Below are 24,118 nucleotides of genomic sequence, written 5' to 3'. Positions count from 1 at the left end.
CTTATGACACAGGCGCACGCTTGGCACTACTTTGTTGATGCACGTGCGGCTACTGCGCACACAATTCACAAACACAGAAAATAATTTTTTTTTTGGTTTGGACTGGAGTGTACTTTCGGGGGTTACAGCACCCTTAACGGTCAAGCCAGCCGGCCCTTTACTTATGACACAGGCGCACGCTTGGCACTACTTTGTTGATGCACGTGCGACTACTGCGCACACAATTCACAAACACAGAAAATAATATTTTTTTTGGTTTGGACTGGAGTGTACTTGGGGGTTACAGCACCCTTTAACGGTCAAGCCAGCCGGCCCTTTACTTATGACACAGGCGCACGCTTGGCACTACTTTGTTGATGCACGTGCGACTACTGCGCACACAATTCACAAACACAGAAAATAATATTTTTTTTGGTTTGGACTGGAGTGTACTTTCGGGGGTTACAGCACCCTTAACGGTCAAGCCAGCCGGCCCTTTACTTATGACACAGGCGCACGCTTGGCACTACTTTGTTGATGCACGTGCGGCTACTGCGCACACAATTCACAAACACAGAAAATAATTTTTTTTTTGGTTTGGACTGGAGTGTACTTTCGGGGGTTACAGCACCCTTAACGGTCAAGCCAGCCGGCCCTTTACTTATGACACAGGCGCACGCTTGGCACTACTTTGTTGATGCACGTGCGACTACTGCGCACACAATTCACAAACACAGAAAATAATATTTTTTTTGGTTTGGACTGGAGTGTACTTTCGGGGGTTACAGCACCCTTAACGGTCAAGCCAGCCGGCCCTTTACTTATGACACAGGCGCACGCTTGGCACTACTTTGTTGATGCACGTGCGGCTACTGCGCACACAATTCACAAACACAGAAAATAATTTTTTTTTTGGTTTGGACTGGAGTGTACTTTCGGGGGTTACAGCACCCTTAACGGTCAAGCCAGCCGGCCCTTTACTTATGACACAGGCGCACGCTTGGCACTACTTTGTTGATGCACGTGCGGCTACTGCGCACACAATTCACAAACACAGAAAATAATTTTTTTTTTGGTTTGGACTGGAGTGTACTTTCGGGGGTTACAGCACCCTTAACGGTCAAGCCAGCCGGCCCTTTACTTATGACACAGGCGCACGCTTGGCACTACTTTGTTGATGCACGTGCGGCTACTGCGCACACAATTCACAAACACAGAAAATATATTATTTTTTTAGCACTTGGGGGGAGCACCCCTGATGGACAGAGCACCCCCTGGACAACACTACAGCACTCCTTTAGGACTGGGACACTGCACAGGACTTTGGAGTGGACACAGCCCCTATGGAGAACTGACTGCACAACACAGTCCAGCCAGCCCCTATGGACTTTGAAGTAGTGGACACAGCCCCTATTAACAACAGCAGCACAGCACAACACAGCCAGCCCCTATGGACTTTGAAGTAGTGGACAACAGCAGCACTACACTACACTACACTACACAGCCCTAACTCCCACCCTCCCTCTTCACTGTCCACAGCCGAGTGAGAAAATGGCGCCGACGTGTGTACCTTATATAGGATCCAAAACCCGCGAGACTCGGAAGGCGGGAAGATGACGTTTTGCCTCGATTTCAGATCCGAGTCAGGCGGGAAAAGTCGAGCCTGACTCGGATCGGACTCGGATCGGGGGGGCTCGGGGGGGTTCGGATTTCAGAAATCCGAACCCGCTCACCCCTAATATATATATATATATATATATACATAGAAGCATGAAGGTGCAGCACTCCCCTCTCAATAAATCAAGCAGAGACCAAAGGATCAATAGAACGTTTCAGTACTTTTAGTACTATCTTCAACCACAGCAGGCAAGCCTCCCAGCGACCACCGACCCCTCTGGACCACCCAGCGGTTACAATAGAAACCCCTGCAGCGGGGGTGGCTGATGATGTGATTCATGCTGAATCGCATCATCATGACCCCGCCCCCTGCTTCACAATGCCAGTAATCTCAGCATTGTGTAGGCGGGGCGGGGCCAAACTTACGCAACCACAAGGCTGCGCCCCCCTATGCCGGCCACGACTCCTGCTATGCCAACCTTTATGCTTCCCTCCTGGAGGGGGTAGCCAGAATATCGGCAAGCATGGGCTAGGGTTGTGGGATGAACACTTGCAGAAATATGCAAATAATTTTTGATCTCTTTTATTATTTATTATTTATTTTATTAATCTAAACTATTCTAGAAATCAAGGAAAGGCAGACACTACAGTTTACATCCTTTCACAGTGTTAAAGGGAGGCGCCAGCTATACCCTCAATGGAACTAAACACACCCACAGCACAGGCCATGCCCCTATGTAAACCACACCTACACCGCACTGGTCACGACCCACATCACCAGTCACACTACTGCAGCACTTGGTACACCCCCTGCAGCGGTACACAACAGGTCCTTCAGAAATTTCGGTTCCAGGCCCATGTGGACGTTAATCTGGCACTGCCCCTCCCAGAGTCGTAACTAGTCTTTTTGGTGCCCTGTGCCAGAAAGAGCATTGGCGCCCCCCTCATTTCTCAAAGGGACATAATGCACCCAAAAAAGGTCCATGGCTTCATGGGGAAGTGCCAGGGAAGAGATAGGAGAGGCCAGGAGATGCTGGGGATGAAATAAGAGGAAGCTACAAGCAAGAATGATAATAAACAGAAATTTGACAGGCCCAAACAACGCCCCTTGACCTGTGGTGCCCTGTGCGATGGCACCGGCCGCACTACCCTACCTATGGCCCTGGCCCCTCCCACCTTGTGACAGGTAAGCACTGCTTAAAGATTTACTTGCTGTTTAGGAAGTCTAAAAGTCCTCCCTCTTATTTAGGAGTCTTCTGAATATTCCAAAAGAGTAGGCAACTATGATTAAATCTACCTTGCTTAAATCTGCCCTACAGCTACACTTCAAAGTTGGGCCACGATGCTGATTTCCGGCTTAGCGCATGTGTTAACAGCATCACTTAATTTGGAGAATGATGGTTACTGCGCCTTAACGTCCGGCTTAAGGCGCGGTAACCGATATCTCCTCACTAAGTGCAGGGCACAACGTGAAATAGCTCCAGGAACTCCTTTACGGTGCTATTCAAATCACACTGAATTGAATCGCCCCCATAGGTGCAGAAACAATTAAGCGCACATGGGAGGTAAACTTTGCCTGTGCAAGCAAAAATTAACAATGTTATCCTGCCTGAATAAACCACGTCATAGCAGTGCGCACAGTTCTCAATAATATACTTATCCAAACTGTGCGCCCTGGCACCCTGGGGTGCCTTGGGACACATGCAGAGGTGCCTCAGGTTGGTGGTCCAGCACCAAATCAATTATTTTCGGTCATTATAATGTAAATATGTGGACAAACAGAACCTGTCCCCATCACATAACTGAACTTAAGGATGACGCACAATTCACTTCATTTTACTACTTTACATTTCTTTTCTGAATTTCTCAATTACTTTTGGCTTAGGGTTGCCGTGAAAACAATTCTGGTACTCTAGGGCGCCGCGGTTCAAAAATTTTGGGAACCACTTCTCTAAGAGTTATTGCCTTTCTGCATGGCAAATAAGAAAGTAACATTGAAATCTGATATTTGTAATATTTTTTTATACCATCTATTTTATGGGAAATTTAACAGCAAACTAATATTGTAACATGTTTTTATACCATCTATTTTATGGGCAATTTAACAGCAAACTAATATTGTAACATGTGTTTATAGATACCATCTATTTTATGGGTGATTTAACATCAATGTGTTTGAAAAGTATTTTTTTTTTAACTAGAGACAGGTTTTTCTTTTAAAAGTATATACTGATCATGCTATATAGGAAAGGAAACATGCTGTAACAAGCAGTTAGCTCCCTCTAGTGATCAACACACAAACACACACATACAATGTACATACAAGAAGGAAGATAATCTAAATTGGATAGCATACTACTGATAAATGATAAGTATTAGACATTGGCATTAAAAACACAAGTGACTAATGAATGTGAAAACCGTCCTTTAGATGTGTGGTTCACATGCAGTACACCAACTGTTCATATACATAGAACACATTCATATTCACGACTGTACACAACGCAATTCCAGAGCGGTGGACTTTTTCTCCGGCTGTGATATGCTTTGAAATCACTGAAATGGAGAAAACAACTTGAAAAATCTGCACTGCTGCGCATGCACAGACAAGGCCGAATGCAAATATGTATGAAAACATAGAAGAGAATAAATTTAGATTTAGTTGCATTTGAACATCTTGCATTCACATTACAAGGCAGCATTTAATTTAGCCTTGGTTGCTTAGTCAGTGGCTTATTTTAGAAAATTGTTATGGGTGATCTATTTGGAGGAAATGATAAGTTGTGTCTTATGATGAGTACTGCATTTTAGTGATCACTATCATTGTACTGTACATGCTTTTGTGACCTGTAACTGTGACTGTGAGTAAATAGAACTTAAAAAAAAAAATAATTTTTTTTTTCAATAACTTTTATGCCATGTAATGTTTTAACCCATATAGTTACTTTTTAGGATGTCTTGTCTGGGTGGTATAGGAGTTCAGAATTTTGTGAACATAAATACAGGACATTAGTAAAGTGCTGGCTAAAGGTGTTGGAGCTCAGGGGCAGAACTATGGGAGTCATTGGAGGCACCTGCCGCGGGGCGCCAGCACTGAAGGGGCACCTCCTCCATTGCCCGCAATAAGTGTACCGTCACAGCCAACCAATCAGCTGCCGCCTCTGTCTATCTATAGCCTGTCCCTACTCATTGGTGTCGCTGCTCCTCAGATTATGTCAGTGTGACACGTCCGGCATTACAATGTCAGCGGCTGTGACAGGGGGCACCAAATTATAACTTGCCTCCGGGCGTCTGGGATGAATTTACGCCACTGTTGGAGCTTATTTGGTACTCATTGCAGGTAGCACAGATACATGAACAGGGGATGCATGGATTCAGGTTTGGTATAAAAGATAGACAATAACAAGATAGACAATGTCTAGATAGTCAACAAATGATAGACAGGCGATAGGTCAACAGGGACACAGAAAAGGTTGACATGGATGAAGGTCAAAAGGTCGACACAAATGGTTGTCACTAAATGCCCGGCATTCCCATCGAAGGTAAACCGGGCGCGGACAACCGCCGGGGGGGGGGATTAGATTAGGGGCTCCTGGGGGTTAGGGTTAGGCACCCCCCCGGGAGACTTAGGGCTAGGCTGCGGGAAGGGGGGGGTTAGGTTTAGGTACTTGCAGGGGGGTTAGGGTTAAGCACTTGGGTGGGGGGGAGATTAGGGTTAGGCACCCCTAAATGAGGGTTAGGGAGAGGGTTAGGTTAATTAGTACTTACCAAAACAGCTGTCGGGATCTTCACTGGTGCCGGTGTTCCGGCGTCGGGATGAGAAGCGCCGGTCCGATATAAACAAACAACATGCGGAGGTATTTAATAGGAATAGTCATATAGGAAGGCGTTAGGCTACAGATGTGCATGCTGCATATCATTTTAATCAGCAGAAGCTGTTTGTGCTAGCTATTCGCATCACTGTGTGAATAAGACGCATTTGAAGGTAAAAAGTCGCATGGCGCGATTACAAGGGCTGTTTAATGCGCAAGGAGGCACATCTGTAGGTACACACCTGACAGATTTGCCAATGACTGGACAAATTTGAACAAATGAAGACTATCCCGTTAACACCAGATGTGGAGTGTTCACACTACACAATAAATGCTTCATTTCAAAACGATCACCTGGACTTCAAATTGTTAAGTTGATGTTTTTTAATTGCAGGATCTGGCCGGTCTCTGTACATACTACAAATTCCAAATGATGCTTTTCCGAGAGGGCAGACATAGTGTGTACAGCACGCGCTATGTCAGTAACAGATCCGACAGGTTATCCAACTGACTGTCGGGCCCTGATGCTGCATACACGAAACACACAAACGTCGGCCCTATCTTTCAGATAGAGCCATGTCGGGCCGAGCTTTAGTCTTGAAGTTGTTATATGTCATCGCTGTTATTGCCGCTTTACATTGTTCAGTTTAGCTCTACAGAACCCTGCAATCCGAAACCAATGTTTGTGAGCTCTGGTCTGTCTGTGCTGTTACTGGTGTTATATTGTTTTAGTGCAAACTCCATCCTTTGATCACTGCTATTTCTGTAACTGAGGTTTTCTAAATTGTGAAATCTTTGCCCTTGATAGATCTAAATATACAATAGTGGATTGTAGGGCAAATTATATGTACCTAATAATACTCTAAATATAAACTATTATGTTACAGTGTATACTGTACATACATTACTTATCTTCTTTGTAATATTATTTTTATCTTGTAAATGTTTCACAACCCAAAAACCAATATTGTTTTTATTTGCAGGTTATAGAGACTTTATCCAAACTCTCCCATACTCCTAATGCTCAGATGTGTGGAATCAGGTCAGTTATCCTGTGAAATATGCACTAACTATATTTTAATTAATAAAAAAACAACTTGTAAGTATTCCTTTTATTATGCCATTATTATTTTTTTATTAGTGTTTTTAGTGTTATTTTTCTGTATTGTATTCTTTATCTTTCACTATTTACTTAAAAGGAAAGTGATTAATCGTATGCAATAACAACCATTACAACTTCTTTTAGACAGATGTGACATATATTCACTAAATTGTTTTGCATGTATTTTACCCAAATGGAAACATGTTAGAATTGAGTTGCAAATAAGAAAAGCCCATGCTCTCTGTGATATCGTGGGGCTTCAGATCTGATCCAATAATTTATATATAGACAAGTCACCATCTCAAGGATTTAGCAGAAAATAGACAGATTTGATTAAACTGGATAATAATTTCTGTATTATAAAAAAAAAAATGGTAAAAGTAATTCGACAAAGTGACAGCATGGCAGGCTCTTGCTCGGAAAGGCATAAGCACGCACACTTTGTCTGGGCAAGCGATCACTTGGTGTATGCAGACGCCCATTAGCGTATGTAGAGGCGCCCACTAGCGCACGTCATCTCCAGGAAGTGTATTAAAACATTGGTGCATCAAGAACCATTGGAAGGGCTCGCAGCGCTTGTGGTTGCCTTACCTTACCGCAAGCACTGCGAGGAATTCTGTGTAAAAAAAAGGCAGGTGACGTATACTATGACGCTGTCTGTTAATTATGCACGCCTTAGAAACGGTGTTGAAACACTCAGGCACGCCTGCTTTCGCACCTCCACTCCCCCGTTATTAGTGTCCTGCCTCTGTTACCACCCACAAACGGCCTCTCCTGTCACTCATTACACTGGGCTGTCTTTGCTGGGCGAGCGAGTGGATTCCGATCGCTCCGAGTAGTTTACACACACGCAGAACGAAGCGTACGCATGCGCTGACGCTTACCATCGGCCGCGAACAAGCGAGCGGCCGCTTGCAAGTGGCTCTGAATGAGCTCCAATGTCACCAAGGATGTAACATGTAGGTTTCACTGTATTGATTTAACTTCAGTCAGCCCATCAGTCCTATAACCTAGCATTTCACTGAAATCCATTACCCTAGCTCCAAGGTCACTGCTCTAGGCTTCCTGCAGCGGGAGGTCATTATTCACAGCAAAAAAAATACACTGATGTGCATGAAAAGAGAATTTAAGGCTGCCACAGCATCCAATATTTTAGCATACATTCTTATGTAGATATTTTAGTGCAATACATTGTGTACTCTGAATTAAGATAATTTGGGGCATAACTTTAGTCAAGATTTTTCCTCTACTTCAATGAAAAAAAAAATTGTTGCATCCATGAAGGTAAAATAAGGTCAATACATGAAGGTAAGGTCAATCCAATTAAGTGCAAAAGGGGCAAATTGTTTTTGGAATGGCATAGAAGCAACAGCACGGCAATTCACCCCCCTCGTGGTCCGATTCCACATCTTAAACGCACATTTTTGCTTTCAGCCCTATGGGACTGCAAACAGAAATGTGCGAGTTCAGAGGCACCGCAAGTGCTGCATACAGCCTCACTTACTAGTGAGGGTGAAAACATCACTCCTAATTGGATAGACCCCTATTACTGCTAACCAATTATATTACTTTATTCCAGGGGTGGGGAACCTTTTTTCTGTCGAGGGCCATTTTGATATATATAACATCATTCGCAGGCCCGGTACAGGCCGTGGTCCCTCAATGTGACGTCACGCGGGGCGGGGCCACACTCACCGTTGATTACAGCAATACCCAGAGCATCCTGGGGATGCTCCAGGGAGGTATAAGGGCAGCGGTGTACCATCAAAAGGGTCCTAAGGACGCGACTGGCGGCACTGCTGCATAGATTCTGGCTGCAGGGTGCCATTCTGGGCACTTTGCTAGCCAGATGAGGCTAGCAGAAAAAAGCTCTGAGGGCCAGACCAAATGAATCCCCGGGCCTTATACGGCCCCAGTGCCTGAGGTTCCCCATCCCTGCATTATTCCATACAGTAACCCTGGCTACGATGGTGCTTAATAATATAACACGGAAAGCTTGTGAATAATTTATGTAGGTTTCATGTTTGCATCTATCATGCAGCGCAACAAGAAAATCCTTGAATATTAATTCTACAAAAAAATCTCTGTTATTTCGAAAGATAAGACAAGAGAAATATACTCATTAGAGAAAACCCATTAGGAAGGAACTAAAGTATATCTTGATTTAATCACTTATCACAGTGATGAATTATTTACTTTCCTCACTTATGACTTGGAGACATTATCTCAGTAACACAAATTTTACACTTTTGTGGTCAGAACAAACGTCAGATAAAGTGGTAATAGGGAGAGATTGCTCAATTTGGCAGGGACCTTACAGCGTCTGAAACCATGTTCTCTCATTCTTCAGACCAAACTCAGGTATCTATCAAATTCTTATATATGGCCACTTTCCTGATAACCCATCGTTCTGTGCAGCTTGGGACAGGGATCTTATAAATCGTTGTCTACATATAAATTGGGAGAAGGCCCTTCAAATTTCTTCTATGGGCTCCTCCAGCTTAGAAGTGTTTGGAAACTCAATATAAGCGTTTGACGACATGGTACAGATGTCCAGTATTATTGCATAAATTTTTTCCTTCTGTTTCTTCTTCATGTTGGAGATGTGGCAAAGATACAGGCACTCTGATACACATATGGTGGGACTGCCCATTGTTATCTCCCTTTTGGTCCAAGATTATAACATTAGAATCTGAAATTCTGGGTTATCAGGTTCTGACGGGACCAGACTTTTTGATACTTTCATAAGAGCGGTTGTTCCAGTACGCTGGCGCTTATCAGTGGCTCCCTCAATGTGGAATTGGTGCCAGTGATTGGACTTTTATATGAATATGGAAGATATATTTTATACAGCGCTAGAGCAACACTCAGATTTTGTTGCAACCTCTTTCATCTGGATAGAGTTTAAGTAATCTCCCTTATATAAAGCTATGGTCCTTAGGACTCACATGTAAACTTATCTCATTTAGTTCCAGTTTTATTTGACCGGTGAATTCTTACAGTCTTATAATTCACCTTGCTATTTATCTTTCCGATACCCTGTACTTTCCTTACCCCCTCTTTCCTTTGTCTTGTCCCTCCCCCCCTTCTAGATAAGGATTGATGTATATGCTTTCATTTTTTAAGTTTTATTTGTATATGTTGGTAAATGGGATTGTATATTGGATTTCATCTGACCTGTCAAAAAGGGAAAATAGTTTATTACCCCATATACTTTACCATTGTGATATTGCTTTGTAACTGTTTTTATATATAGTAAGACTTTCTGAACTTTATAATAAAGAATTTATAAAAAAAATTAAAATAAAGTGGTAATTTCCTAGCATTATACATACAAGAACATTCTGTGTTGGGAGCAAAAAAAAAAAAAAAAAAGTAACTTTGCACCTTGGCAAAACCATGTTGCATTGCAGGTGGGGCAGATGTAAAATTTGCAGGGAGATTGTGGGTTACATGCAAAAGCAGCAAGTATTTACCCTGCATGCAAAAAGTCTACAGATGGGATGCATGACCGCGATGCATCCCACCTATATTAACGCCGTATGCTTGAAGAAAATCACAAAGGACAGCTCTCCTGGTAAGAGCTGTCCTTTGCGATAGAAGGATTTCCGGGTTCAAGACCCGGGAGGGCTTCTGCGCATGCATCGAGTGGCTCATATGCCGCAGGGGCTGCTGGGAAAGATCAGATTGGATCCCGTTCAGAGGGAATTGTGAATATAGGGGGTCATTCAGACCCGCTCGCGAGCGGCAGTACGCTCGCAAGTGGGTCGATGTTCCCCAATGCGCATGCGCACGATGGAGGGAGTTCCGTCGTGCGCATGCGTGAGACCCGGGGAGCGACGGGCTTTCCATCGCTCCGGGTCTCGCACCAAAGGGGGCGTGCTGTCGATGTTGATTGACAGCACGCCCCCTTTGGTGGGCGTGCCGGGGGCGTGCCTGCCAGACGGAGGCGTTCCCATGGGAACGCCTACCGTCTGAAGCCGGCCCCACTGACATCACTAGTGATGTCAGTGGGAGTGATTTTGGCTCTGATAGAGCCAAAATCACTCCAGGGCTTGTGGCAGGGAGACCCTACCGCAGGGTCTCCGTAGCAAGTCCGATGGTCGCGATGGTCAAGACCATCGCGTCCATCTTTTTGGCCGCTCGCATATGCTGTGGGTGGTCACCCACAGCTATACGAGCAGCCAGGAGGCCGCTCCATTTTCATGGAGGAGGGCCCTGATTCAGAGCGAGCGCTCTGGTCAGAGGGTTCAGCTCTGAATCAGGCCCATAAGCCCATAGGCTTTAGATGTGTTGCCCACAGCATCCAAGCTCCAGAATAGATCGCAATCCGTAGCATGGTGCATATGCGGTAAGCGACCAAACCTCCGAAAACATAATTTTCAAAGGTTTGAACGCAAAATATGCATTGATACATCCCACCATTAATGTATTTGCTCCCCTTGCATTGCAATATGATTTATCCAGGTGCAGGGTTTCTTATGTTTTTTACTTTGCTCCCAACTCAGAATCAATCCCTTTATGTCAATTGTTCTTTTAGATTGTTTTATAAATACAACATATGCCTAATTTTTGTTAGTTTATATTATTTGTGTTTAAACTGCTTTAATACAACTGATGAAAATTTTTAAGGGTATGTTTTTGATTGCAATAAACCTAGATACAATGGACCTCATTACCAATTCAACAGAAATATTCCTTTTCCATGAGTATATCTGACCTCTGACGTATCTTTGGCTAGTGCTTTCATTTGCCTTTACTGTAAGCTGAGACGCTTTTCTGGTCTTTATTATATATTTGAAAAATGTAATACCTTCCTTGTGTTACATTAATCAGGCCGTTTCCAACAGAAGAAAGTGTGCAAGATGAAGACATCTACAAAGCGCTGCCAGATCTGATTGAGTATGTACTGTATTAAAGTAGTTTTTTTGTGTATATGAAAGGGATAAGGGATATCAGTTCTGTTATTGTATTGACAATCACTTTTTAGTAATTTTTAATTGTAAACTCTTACATAAAATATGAGTCTGCTCAAGTAAAACATAGCTATGTCATAATATACCATATACTGAGGCCAGTGGCCCGAAATTAGTGTTATGTATATACAGTATGTAACTACGAGTGGCTGCAAACCCAAGAAGTCAGTAGTGCTAAAGGACTATAGTGAGCTACATTGTATTTTCTAGGTTGTACAATGCATCATTCTTTCTGTCGCTCTCAGTCTCTCTCTCAAGGGGGCCCATTTATCATTGTATATTTGATGTTTAATCCCTGAAAACACCCGTTTTCAGGGGTTAACCTCAAATATTAAGTTTTCTCCCGGATTATGGAGGCAAGACCGCAGCAGGTATCTCCGATACCTGCTGTGATCCCTCCATTCCCACAGGCAGCCGTATCCCCCATAGGTTTGTAGGGGGATGCGATGCTGCCAAATTTACCAACATCCGGAATGTAATGCATTCCGGATATTGGCCCCCGCAGCTAATGCCATCTGAAGATAGTGTTAGGTGCTGTAGCCTATGGGCTACACTGTGCATAATAAGCTGGAGGAGGGTTCCTCCGGAACCCTCCCCAGCAATGGAGCCCATACATGTGCAGTCACCGTGACTGCGCATGCGCAGCAGCCGTGGCAGTTCTCTGGGCACATAGCCCGTGTCCCTGCATGTGCCGGATGATACATCCGGGCGCCGTGATGTACACTCAAGAGTATAGAGGCCCAGAGTATGCTGGAAATGTACAGTTCTAATCTCTCATGCACACTGACAGTATTAGATCCAGTGTAGTCTGACTTTACTAGCAGCTGATATGTCAATTCCACACTGGTAAACAAGCAATGACATGACTTATTTTCTCTTGTAGTGAATCGGGAATGGAAGAAGATGATGAGTTATATTATGACTGCGTGTACATAGAGGATGAGGGAGATGAAGTGTATGAAGATCTAATGAAAGCTGAAGCTGCAATGCCCAATGTATGGACGCTAGCCGTAATATATAGATTTATTTAGAAAAAGTACTGGTCACTGTATTTATGATGTGTGGAAAATTTCCCATCCCTTCCAATATTCTCAACCCTCAAAAATGGTAACATTTATCAATGTCTATGCTGACAATTAATGTTATTATATTCTATTCCAATATGGAAAGACCTGCTGAGGGATATGGGTATTTAAGGTCATTCTTAATTAATGTTCTGCCTGATCTGTTTGCAGAGGACTGCAGAGTGTGACATACGGAGCTGTTGTCTGTTAGAAATAAAGCAGACAGAGGAGAAATATTCAGAGACCCTAGAATCTATAGAAAAGGTAGGTATAAAGTTGTAAGTGGGAGTCAATCTTAGCCTGGTGAGAAGAAATATCTGCCACAGTTTTCAGGCTATAAATCATGCCTGCCCTTACCAGTAGTTCTACATTGTGGGGGAGATGTATAAAACCTTGGAGACAGATCAAGTACCAACCAATCAGCTTCTAACTGATAAACTGTAAAATGGTAATTAGAAGCTGATAGGTTGGTACTTTATCGCTTGCCAAGGTTTGATACATCTTCACCTGTGTCTTGCACCCATAGTGCAACCAGTACAGTTGAAGTTAATCTCTGATGCTAGAGTGCCTAAAGGTGCGTATACACTACACGAGAGTGGAACCACTGTACGATTACAAAGTTGTAATCGTTCAATCGTTCATCATCCTGTGCAGTGGATAATGTGCCCACACTGAACGATATGGCATTCAGTGCAGGCACCCTCCCTCATCCCCGAACATGCGCAACCTGATGATCTCATCAGGTTGGCCTGCATGTTCCAGCGATGATAAATGGCGACAACGACCGGCGGGCGCGCGCATCGCTGGTCATTGCGGGCATAATTACTCCACGATTAATGAACGATAACGATGTCATAATCGTTCAATTGTTCTTTTTTCTCATGTAGTGGATACGCGCCATTAAGCTGGTATGAGATTGCCAATCATGAACACTGTACCTGCACTAAGCGGAACATTGAAGCTATCGACACTGCTTTCTTTTCTTCGCTACTTGACTCACTTCTCTCCCTATCCTCTCTTTCTCCTGCGCTGAACAAGTTGCTTCCCTATACAATGCCTCCCTTACTTCTGCTCTTGACTCTGTTGCTCCGGCGATCACTACTCGCAAATCCACACCTCAACCCTGGCATTCCAAATGCACCAGATACCTGCAAAAATGTTCACGAACCGCCGAGCGACAGTGGAGAAGATCACGCTCTCAGGCAGATTTTCTCCATTTCAATTCATGCTGTCATCCTACAGTGCTGCCCTTTCCCTCTCTAAACAGTCATATTTCAAGAATCTCATCTCCTCCCTGTCCTCAAATCCACAGCGTCTCTTTTCCACCTTCAAGTCCCTCCTCTACCCACCCCCTCCCCTCCTTGCTCTCTGCCACTGACTTTGCTACCTATTTTACATCTAAAATTGATTCCATACGTCAGGACATCATATCCAACCAGTCCCCCAGCTCTCCACCTTCTCCTTTCCGGGATCTCCTCTCCCCATCCATTTTACTGACTCCTGTCATCCTTCTCCCCTGTGACTGGAGAGAAGTTAAGGCCCTTATCCAGTCCTCCCCCCCTTCCACCTCTCCTCTCGAACCCTGCCCTCCCACCTCCTCCACTACCTCTCTTCTTCTGCCTGCTCCCATCTTGCCCACCTCCTTAATCTCTCCCTCTCTTCTGGCACTGTTCCTTCTGCATTCAAGCATGCCCTTGTCTCCCCCATTCTTAAAAAACCTAACCTTGATCCTAACATTCTCTCTAACTACCGACCTATCTCCTCCGTTTTGCCTCCAAACTCCTTGAACGTATGGTCTACAACCGCCTCACCACATGTCTTTCCTCCCACTCCCTTCTTGACCCTTTTCAGTCTGGCTTCCGTTCTCTCCACTCCACTGAAACTGCCCTCACAAAAGTCAGCAATGACCTCCTTGCTGCCAAATCCAAGGGTCACTACTCCCTGCTCATTCTCCTTGACCTCTCTGCTGCTTTTAACACTGTGGACCACCCTCTACTGCTGCATATCCTTAACTCCCTTGGTCTATGTGACACTGCTCTATCCTGGCTGTCCTCTTACCTCTCTGACTGCTCCTTCTCTGTTTCCTCTCACGACAACTCCTCCCCACCACAGCCTCTTACAGTAGGTATTCCCCAAGGTTCTGTTCTTGGACCTCTCCTATTCTCTCTCTATATATCCTCTCTAGGTAAACTCATCCGCTCTTTTGACCTCCATTATCATCTCTATGCTGATGATACTCAGATCTACCTTTCCTCACCTGATCTTTCCCCGTCTCTACTGACTCGTATCTCTAACTGTCTCTCTGCTATCTCTTCCTGGATGTCCCAGCGATTTCTCAAACTTAATATGTCTAAGACTGAGCTGATCGTCTTCCCACCCACATAACATCATGTCCCACTATTTCTTTATCAATAGATGGCATAACTATCTCTTCTAGTGCCAAAGTGCGTTATCTTGGAGTCACCCTGGACTCCTCCCTCTCCTTCAAACCACATATTCAGAACCTCTCGCAGTCATGTCATTTCCATCTCAAAAATATTTCCAAGATCAGACCCTTTCTCACCCAGGATGCCACCAAAACCCTCATACATTCACTGGTCATCTACAGATTGGACTACTGTAACCTCCTCCTTTCTGGCCTCCCCAAATCCCATCTCTCTCCTCTCCAATCTGTGCTCAATGCTGCTTCTCGGCTCATCTTCCTCTCCAAACGCTCTACATCTGCCTCCCCTCTCCTACAAGCCCTCCACTGGCTCCCCTTCCCTTTCAGAACCCAATTAAAAGGTTCTCACACTCACTTACAAAGCCCTCACCCATTCCTCTCTCATTTACATCTCTGATCTCCTCTCCCTTCACTCTTCTGTCCGCCCTCTTCGTTCACTTAATACACTCCGCCTTTCATGCCAATTGATTACCCGCCTCTGAGATTTTGCCCGTGCTGCTCACCACCTTTGGAATTCGCTTCCTCTCCCCATCAGACTCTGCACCTCTCTACAATCTTTAAAACGAGCTCTTAAGACCCACTACTTCCTTAAAGCCCTCCAGCTCTCAACCTAACTTCCTGCTACATCTTCCTTCCTCCCCGCCTACCCAATCAATGTCACTCCTGTTCGTCTGCCCCTCCCTTAAAGAATGTAAGCTCTTTCGAGAAGGGCCCTCTACCCTCTTGTGCTTCTCCCTACTGTAATTTAATTAATCTCTTACTCCCCACTAAGGCAACCAACACTCAGCTGCTTATGTGGGTGTAAAGGTCGCTAATATTGCAATGTTCATTATACATGTCCATGTCCTGCTTTGTATTGTATTGTAAGTCACTGGTTACTTATTTGTTTATGTACTTTGTAATGCGCTGCGGAACACTTGTGGCGCCATATAAATAAATGATGATAATAATAATAATAATAATTGTATCTTTCCAATCAGTGAGACATGGCATGCAGTATCTGCATTGAGCATTATGTAGCATTATATACAAGACACCTGCATATAAACTTGTGTCCATCACAGTGAATTAATTGTCAACACCATTTTGTATTAATTATTTCTTTCTTTCTTTTTATCTTTCTTTGTAGTTCTTCATGGAACCGCTGAAAAAATTCTTACCTGCCACAGACCTGCAAAACATATTTATTAATATCCCTGTAAGTGCAAACAACTATAGAAGTGCCAGCATGGCACACCTCAGGCCAAGTGGTGACAGTTAGCATACTGCGTTTGGAAGAGTTTTGCAGCCCCCCATACATGGAAGGGGAAAGGGTGAGGGCATAGTCTGTTTGTTGACAGATAATATATGGACAAATTATATGTGGACGGGAGAAAGCTGACTCGATTGTAATGTTAGTTAAAGCATTTTAGCAGTGTCAGTATTATGGCTTGAAACATGATCCTAAAGCATCATATTTATAATGCCGACATGGTTAAAAAGCTCTAACATTCAACTGTGTTGGGCACCGGCATTCTCCCGTCCACATATAGTTTGTCGATATATTGCCTGTCGACATAACATATGTATTCTGAATAGCGGGGGGACTCCAAGTTTGTTCATTCAGCTACCAGCATCTGCTCTTACGTCTATTGCCAGAGTCGCGGCTACGATAATATTCAGATGCTAGTTTCAGCCTTACCCTTGTGTAGTAGCCTGTGTCTGAATGGATAAGCACTGAGATGCCCACTTACAGTGTCTCTGCACGCTGTAACACTGCCGGTGATTCATGACACACCACCATTACCTACACCATCTACACTTACTCCAATCCTATGGCACCACCATTACCTACACCATCTACACTTACTCCAATCCTACGGCACCACCATTACCTACACCATCTGCACTTACTCCAATCCTACGGCACCACCATTACCTACACCATCTACACTTACTCCAATCCTATGGCACCACCATTACCTACACCATCTACACTTACTCCAATCCTATGGCACCACCATTACCTACACCATCTACACTTACTCCAATCCTATGGCACCACCATTACCTACACCATCTACACTTACTCCAATCCTATGGCACCACCATTACCTACACCATCTACACTTACTCCAATCCTATGGCACCACCATTACCTACACCATCTACACTTTATCAATCCTATGGCACCACCATTACCTACACCATCTACACTTACTCCAATCCTATGGCACCATTACCTACACCATCTACACTTACTCCAATCCTATGGCACCACCATTACCTACACCATCTACACTTACTTCAATCCTATGGTACCACCATTACCTACACCATCTACACTTACTCCAATCCTATGGCACCACCATTACCTACACCATCTACACTTACTCCAATCCTATGGCACCACCATTACCTACACCATCTACACTTACTTCAATCCTATGGCAGGTGCAGTTTCTCCATCTGAACATGGTCCCTGTGGCTGCAGCTATGCGTCAGAGAATGCAGCTGATTTCACTGACACACCTGCAACATTCATTCTGTGTTTATTCACCAATACTGACATGTTCATCCACCTATACTGTATGCACCTGTGCAAAGGCCTAATAATCCGTTGTGGAGACATTAAAATAAAATAAAAATTACAATTGCATTTTAAGTTCTGCTTGTGCTGCGTATTGTTATTAGCCCCTAGCTTCTGTTACTTTGATGCTTGTAGTTCATCTATTTCACAGGTTCTCAAACTCGGTCCTCAGTACCCCAAACAGTGCATGTTTTCCAGGTCTCCTCACAGAATCACAAGTGAAATAATTAGCTCCACCTGTGGATTTTTTAAAATGTGTCAGTGAGTAATGAATACACCTGTGCACCTGCTAGGTGACCTGGAAAATGTGACCTGTGTGGGGTCCTGAGGGCCGAGAACCACTGATCTATTTAATATTATTTTTCATAATTATTGTCCTAAATTTTTGTATTGTCCGAATTCTTCTTAGAGGGGGCAGTTCATTTGTTATTTAATGCGTGCTAATGAATGGGCGCCCAATGTTGCAATTCACTTATTTTTAGACATCCATTAATTAGTTTGCTTGTCGTGCCCAATTAGACTGGGTTTATCCGCGTAAAACGACTAAACCCGTTTAAAGTCTTGGTTAGAGCGCTCAAATTGCAGTTTGGGCTTCCAAAACCAGGACTTATCACACATTTCTGCTCGCTACCTCCGGAGGGTGCAAGCAAAAATGCAGCCGCCAGCGTCTGTCACGCCCAAACCAAATTGCTCTGTCTGGCACCCATTAGTCAGAGCCGCCAGCAAAAACAATTGAATTCACCCCTGAAAGTGCATTTAAAAACTGTTAACTAAAATTAACAGAATATTTAGGTATTTGAAAAATCAGGTGCTCCTACAGAACTGGGGGCCTAATTCACAGATGGACGCAATGCCGATGTGTACGCAGTTGAGTGATTACCACAGTGAGGATTTATTCGCAAAGTGGTTGACAGGCAGGGACTGCAGGTGTATCACTACCATTTTTGGGGAAGGGGGTTTTCTCAGCCTGCGACTACGATCCTTAATGCAATAAAAATGGCTTCGGCGTCTCAGTTCTGGCAGCCATTTTGCACGACCATAGGGTTACTCAGAGCTCTGATAACTGATCTGCGTCCAATCTTTGTATTGAGTCTGCGAAGCCGCCAGGGATTGTCCTTGGGTAGGGGTCCCCACTTCCCTAGGGATTCCAGACCCCACGCCATTTTCCCCCATATTTTACAATGCCAGCATAGGCTCAGAGGCCCGGGGCTGGTTATTAATTTAAAGAATGTCGCCTTGACGATTTTTTTCTTTTTTAACCCTTTCAATCCTTTATCAAAATGCAAAGCCTGCACAGATAATAGTGATCTGTGCAGTGATTTACATCTGCCGCATATTGACAGTGGATTTTAAAGTAAAAAGGGAAATCATATATGGTTTTAGATAGAAAATATACACAGCAAACTGATGGCAATGCCCAGTGGATTGCAATAGTCAGCAGAGCCGATTTTTTTAGTAAATTAATCCCATGACTGAAATATCAGGAGGAGGGATATGAGCAGGTAGACCAATCCCACCTGCAGTGAAAAGTTTATAGCTTATAATTGGTTTTCCTGCACATTCACCTTCCCACCACCATTTAAAGTCGGTTAGCTAGATTGATTTTCCACTTCCGTATTACATAATTTTAAGTTGAAAATGTATGTAACCAGTATCTGTGCGCACCTCATAAATGTCCTACATACCTGCATCTAGTGGTAGGTGACATGGTTTGTGGAGAAGACTAACCTCCTCACAGATCAGTTTATAACCTGTAGCTGCAAGACGCCATCTGGTTATTTGCTCCTCTTGAATCCTCTGGTTCCCATCACATGTCTCAATGTTTGGCCCCCAGGAACTGGTGAAAGTGCACAGGAGCCTAATGCTTGAAATCAACGACTCTGTCACACATAAGAACAGCCAAAATTTATACCAGGTTTTCCTGAAAAACAAAGAGAGGTAATATATTTTCCTTCATATTAACTTTACCAATATTGTTAGCTTTCCCATTTATTATGTATATCTCTGCATGCTTTAATAAAACAATTTATATGGGAAAGGGTCACTAAACTTATATTCCCCGGACTGTTATGATGCTACTCCTAATGCTTGGCGTACAATGTGTAATAATACGTTTCTCTAGCTGGCAAAACTACACAAGTATGATATTATTTATATTTCATTACTAAGGAATATTCTGCTAACAAAAACATGTTACAGTCTTTTTCTTTATACAAATCCATTATGTACTATTAGTGATGTGTTATATTAGGAATTCTATGACTCAATTGTTGACATTGGTTGCTAAAAGGAAATAGAATTTTCAATATATCATGGGTGTCAAAGCTGACTTTCAGTATTGAAGGCAAGCAAGGGGTTTTGTTAGCTTCCTTTCTCTATTTGCATTTGTATACTTGGTAGGTAGAGGAGATTCTGCTGTCTTGGACACATAAATACCAGATGTTAAGAGAAGAAATATTTATATTGTGAACAATATAATTCAGTTAGTGGGGGCAATCCAGTTAGGCGTGAGTTAGCTGGTGCGAGCTGTTTTCAGGGCAAACTCGCACTGCGAAGTGCAATTGTAATCCAATACCAAACTCACATTTTTTTTTTCATAGGAAACTCGCTTTTTTTTGTGGGCACCTCCCTGAGGATGTGAGATGTTAGGTGAAATCTTTATTGTAAGGTAAAAATGTCGACACAGTGCAGAACCCCTTAGATAGTCCCCCTAATGACTAATTTGGTATTTAGAAGTTTTCAATTAGCTTAATTGGCCCAATAATTACATGTCATTTTTGGGTATTTAAAAAAATAAATAAATAAATAAATGACCTCAAATTACTCCCAAATCAATTTTTTTCATTAGCTTAGGCACCCCAAACTCATTACAGTACTTTTGTAATAGAAAAATAATAGCTTTTTATCATCGTTTTTTGTTTTTTGGATTGACCCTAGTGTCTCTTCCCGAAATGGGTATGAAATACTGGCAGTCGGGATGCTTTCTGTCATAATACCGACAGTGGGATCCCGATGGTCGGTATCCCGTCAGGGGATCGGGTTAGTATACTAACCCTTCCCCCTTCTCCGTCTAACCCTAACCTTCCCTTCTTGTAGCCTAACCCTCCCCACCCCACACCCTTACCTCGCCCACCCAAAACCTAACCCCGCTTTGCTGCCTAAACCTAACACCCCCCCCCCCCCCCCGCGCGGCCTATAGCTAAAATGCCCCGGCTTACCTCATTCGGGATGGTGTCTGTCCAGATTCCGGCATCGGGATTGAGATAAGTGTCGGTATTTCGATGCCCATCTTTAGTCCCGTGTCGGTCTTGCGACATTGGGATTTCTACCAGCAGCATTCTGTCCGCCGGTCTCCTAACTGCCTCCCATATATCACATGGGTAATGTTCATTGGCTGTTGTACAAATAACTAGCCAGGAGTTTTCTCATAGTATATAGTAATATCAATGACACACAGTCTGTGTTGATTACTATTATGATGATCCTGGGTAGTAGATACCATCTGCTTGGGTAGATGGTGGAGTATGGCAATAAATATGAAGACAAATGTCCAGTTGTTTGGTACAAGTAGCTTTACAGTAAAATAGACAAACAACACAATGAAGAAATAGGAAAGTGCTTAGTACCACAAAAAAGATTCTTCCGTCTCTACTTATGGGAAGAACTAGAGTCCAGTCCACATACAAAGTGCTTGCAAACAGCAAGTTTTTTCAACTAAAAGAATATCTGAATAGATTAGATTTCCTGATTTTGTAGGAAGAGCTGTCACACCCTGTTATCTACACCACACTGCTGCAGTGGGGTGTAGTCATGGTATCAACTGTCACTATGTCGACACTGAGAATGTCAATTCCATAATGCATGCGCCGGTAAACATACTTACAGCATGTTAATGGAATCGGCATTACAACTATAAAGATACTTGTAACACCCCTTTACCTGGGTCTCCTAGGTAATGGGCTGTATTTAAAGATACTCTCTTAATTTCAGTGCCTCCACCTGGATCTTCATAGAAAGTGCTCTTCTGGGGAGTGTTCAGGGTCAGGAACACCAGTGGGAGACTCGGGGAACCCCCTGCCCAACATGTACTTAGGCCACCAACACCACAGTAATGTATCACACAGATAAGTTGCAAAAGCCACCCTGGCACATTTATTAATGGGTTTGGGATTGCTATTGCTTTTTGTGGTTTTATATCAAAAATATTTGGTAAGATAAACAAATATAACCATATTCAAAATAGGCATATAAAGATAAATTGTACAGTCAGTTGTGTATCCAAAAATCTAAAGGGCATATACAGCATTAATCAAAACAAACATAACACATTGTCTTTTCTGTCTTTCGGTTATAAAACCTTCCTTCCGAGTACAAATAATACACAGGCCTATGCAATCACTGACTGGGTAATAGCTACATCAAAAGCAGCATCACACAGGAATATCACACATACCACACTCAGCATTAGACCCCACTATCTATAGCGCACTGATGAGTTGGAGCTCATTATCTTCTGCATGCTGAATACTTGGAGAAAGCTGTACCTTAAGGATTTCCACTTGAATGTCAAACACATGAACAAATAACTTTATCAAAGTTCCTCCTTCCTTCTTGTCACTTCCAACAAAGCTTGGACTTGTAGTTCCACAAACTGATTGGTGATGAAATCACACATTTCTACTTAGGGGGTCATTCAGACTCGCGAGCGGCAGTACGCTCCCAAGTGGGTCGATGTTCCCCACTGCGCATGCGCACGACGGAGGGAGCTCCGCCGTGCGCATGAGCGAGACCCGGCGAGCGACGGGCTTCCCATCGCTCCGGGTCTCACACCAAAGGGGGCGTGCTGTCGATGTTGATTGACAGCACGCCCCCTTTGGTGGGCGTGCCGGGGGCGTGCCTGCCAGACGGAGGCGTTCCCATGGGAACGCCTACCGTCTGAAGCTGGCCCCAATGACATCACTAGTGATGTCAGTGGGAGTGATTTTGGCTCTGATAGAGCCAAAATCACTCCAGGGCTTGTGGCTGGGAAACCCGACCGCAGGGTTTCCCTCGCAAGTCCGATGGTCGCGATGGTCAAGACCATCGCGACCATCTTTTTGGACGCTCGTATATGCTGTGGGTGGTGACCCACAGCTATACGAGCGTCCATGCGGACGCTCCATTTTAATGGAAGAGGGCCCTGATTCAGAGCGAGCGCTCTGGTCAGAGCGTCCGGCTCTGAATCAGGCCCTTAGTCTTTAGTGCTAAACACATGCACATAATACAATATTTCTTCAGGGCTAGTCCCCCAGCTTTCCCTAGTCTTCGCTCTACTAGCAATCTCAGTCTTTGGGGCCTATTCATCAACACTAAAATAACGTTTTTAAGGACATTTTGCTTAAATAACGTTATTTTGGTATTCATGTAGCCACTTAGCACAGGAGATATCACAGATATCTCCTTGCTAAGTTCCCCTGCGTTAATTTCCACACTCCCCATACATTAGTATGGGGATGTGGAAATTATGGTATTCATCAAATTCCGAAAATTATAAATTTTCGGAATTTGATGCAGTTACTATTCGCCACTGTGAGGTGGCGAATAGCAGGTGAAACTTACCTGTATTCACGTGTGCAGGTCCCCCGACGAGTCCCTCCGGCGCTCTGCTCCGTCCTCAGGCTCCGAAGGCTGGTCGGAAATGTGTGCTCCCCAGCAGAGCACAAGAAAGTTTAGACGAAAAAAAAAAAGTTTTTTTTTTTTCTAATCTGTCATGTGGTCTGCTGGGAAACCACATGACAGACCAGCAGGACGGAGCCGGAGGCTGCTGCGTGGACAGGTAAGTCGGGGGGGGGAAGGTGAGCGGAGGGGGAGGGGTGGGGGGGTACGGGGGGTACGAAATTTAACGCATCTGTAGGCAGTGCTGCGCATGCGCTGGTTTTACAGATGTAACAGCGCATGCGCAGCACTGTTTCCAGATGCGATAAGGTAGTGTAGGTAGGGAAAAGTATCTATTTCCCGAAAAGCTGTCATCGCAAAAATGACAGCTTTTCGGAATAGATACTTATGGAGAGGTGGAATAATGATGAATTCCACCTATAATTAGCTAGAGCTCCATGAGAGTTCTAAAGCTAATTATCTCCAGAGAAGTTTTACGTTTAATGAATAGGCCCCTTTATCAGGAAACATAACACTGTAAATAGCTGCCACTCAGGGTACTTATCTCACATGTCTCCACAGTGTGCGTCTTTCTCTGCAAACTCTCTTCAGTGGATCCAAAGTGATGTTTTGAAATGCTTTATCCTCTTTAGGCTCCCTGGTCCATCAGACTGGAATTCTCCCCTTCAGCTGGGGTCTGTGCCTGTGACTGTCCTCACCGTCCTCTCCAGTCATTGCAGCTCCTTCCTCCCTCTCTCCTTCTCTGGACAAAAGCATTCCATTCCTTGCTTCCCCCACTCCACGCCCAGTCTTCCCCGCCCCTGACAGCCCCTGCGTGTCTCTTTGAGCACTGTCTTACTCCAAGGCAGTCTGGGTGTTGTAGTTTCTGCATAGTTTCACTGTGATCCTTTTTACTTGTGCT

The 24,118-nt window shown here is 44.0% G+C and overlaps 1 protein-coding gene across 4 annotated transcripts in view; it reads left to right on the top strand.

The window, feature by feature from the left end:
• The window catches only part of VAV3 (vav guanine nucleotide exchange factor 3), a 317,308-nt gene that overhangs the window by 166,587 nt on the left and 126,603 nt on the right, over positions 1-24,118 (top strand). For all 4 annotated transcript variants that reach the window (XM_088474051.1, XM_088474049.1, XM_088474050.1 and 1 more), the window contains exons 3-8: positions 6,392-6,450; positions 11,347-11,412; positions 12,370-12,481; positions 12,722-12,814; positions 16,123-16,191; positions 19,397-19,500. In XM_088474051.1, coding sequence (XP_088330177.1) covers positions 6,392-6,450; positions 11,347-11,412; positions 12,370-12,481; positions 12,722-12,814; positions 16,123-16,191; positions 19,397-19,500 — 503 coding nt within the window. The remainder of the gene's footprint in view (positions 1-6,391; positions 6,451-11,346; positions 11,413-12,369; positions 12,482-12,721; positions 12,815-16,122; positions 16,192-19,396; positions 19,501-24,118) is intronic.

Source organism: Taudactylus pleione, unplaced genomic scaffold (assembly GCF_031769625.1).
Source record: "Taudactylus pleione unplaced genomic scaffold, aTauple2 ptg000146l, whole genome shotgun sequence".
Classification (NCBI taxonomy): Eukaryota; Metazoa; Chordata; class Amphibia; order Anura; family Myobatrachidae; genus Taudactylus; species Taudactylus pleione.
Note: the sequence above shows the minus strand (reverse complement) of the source record. Positions and strands in the feature narration are given on the sequence as shown.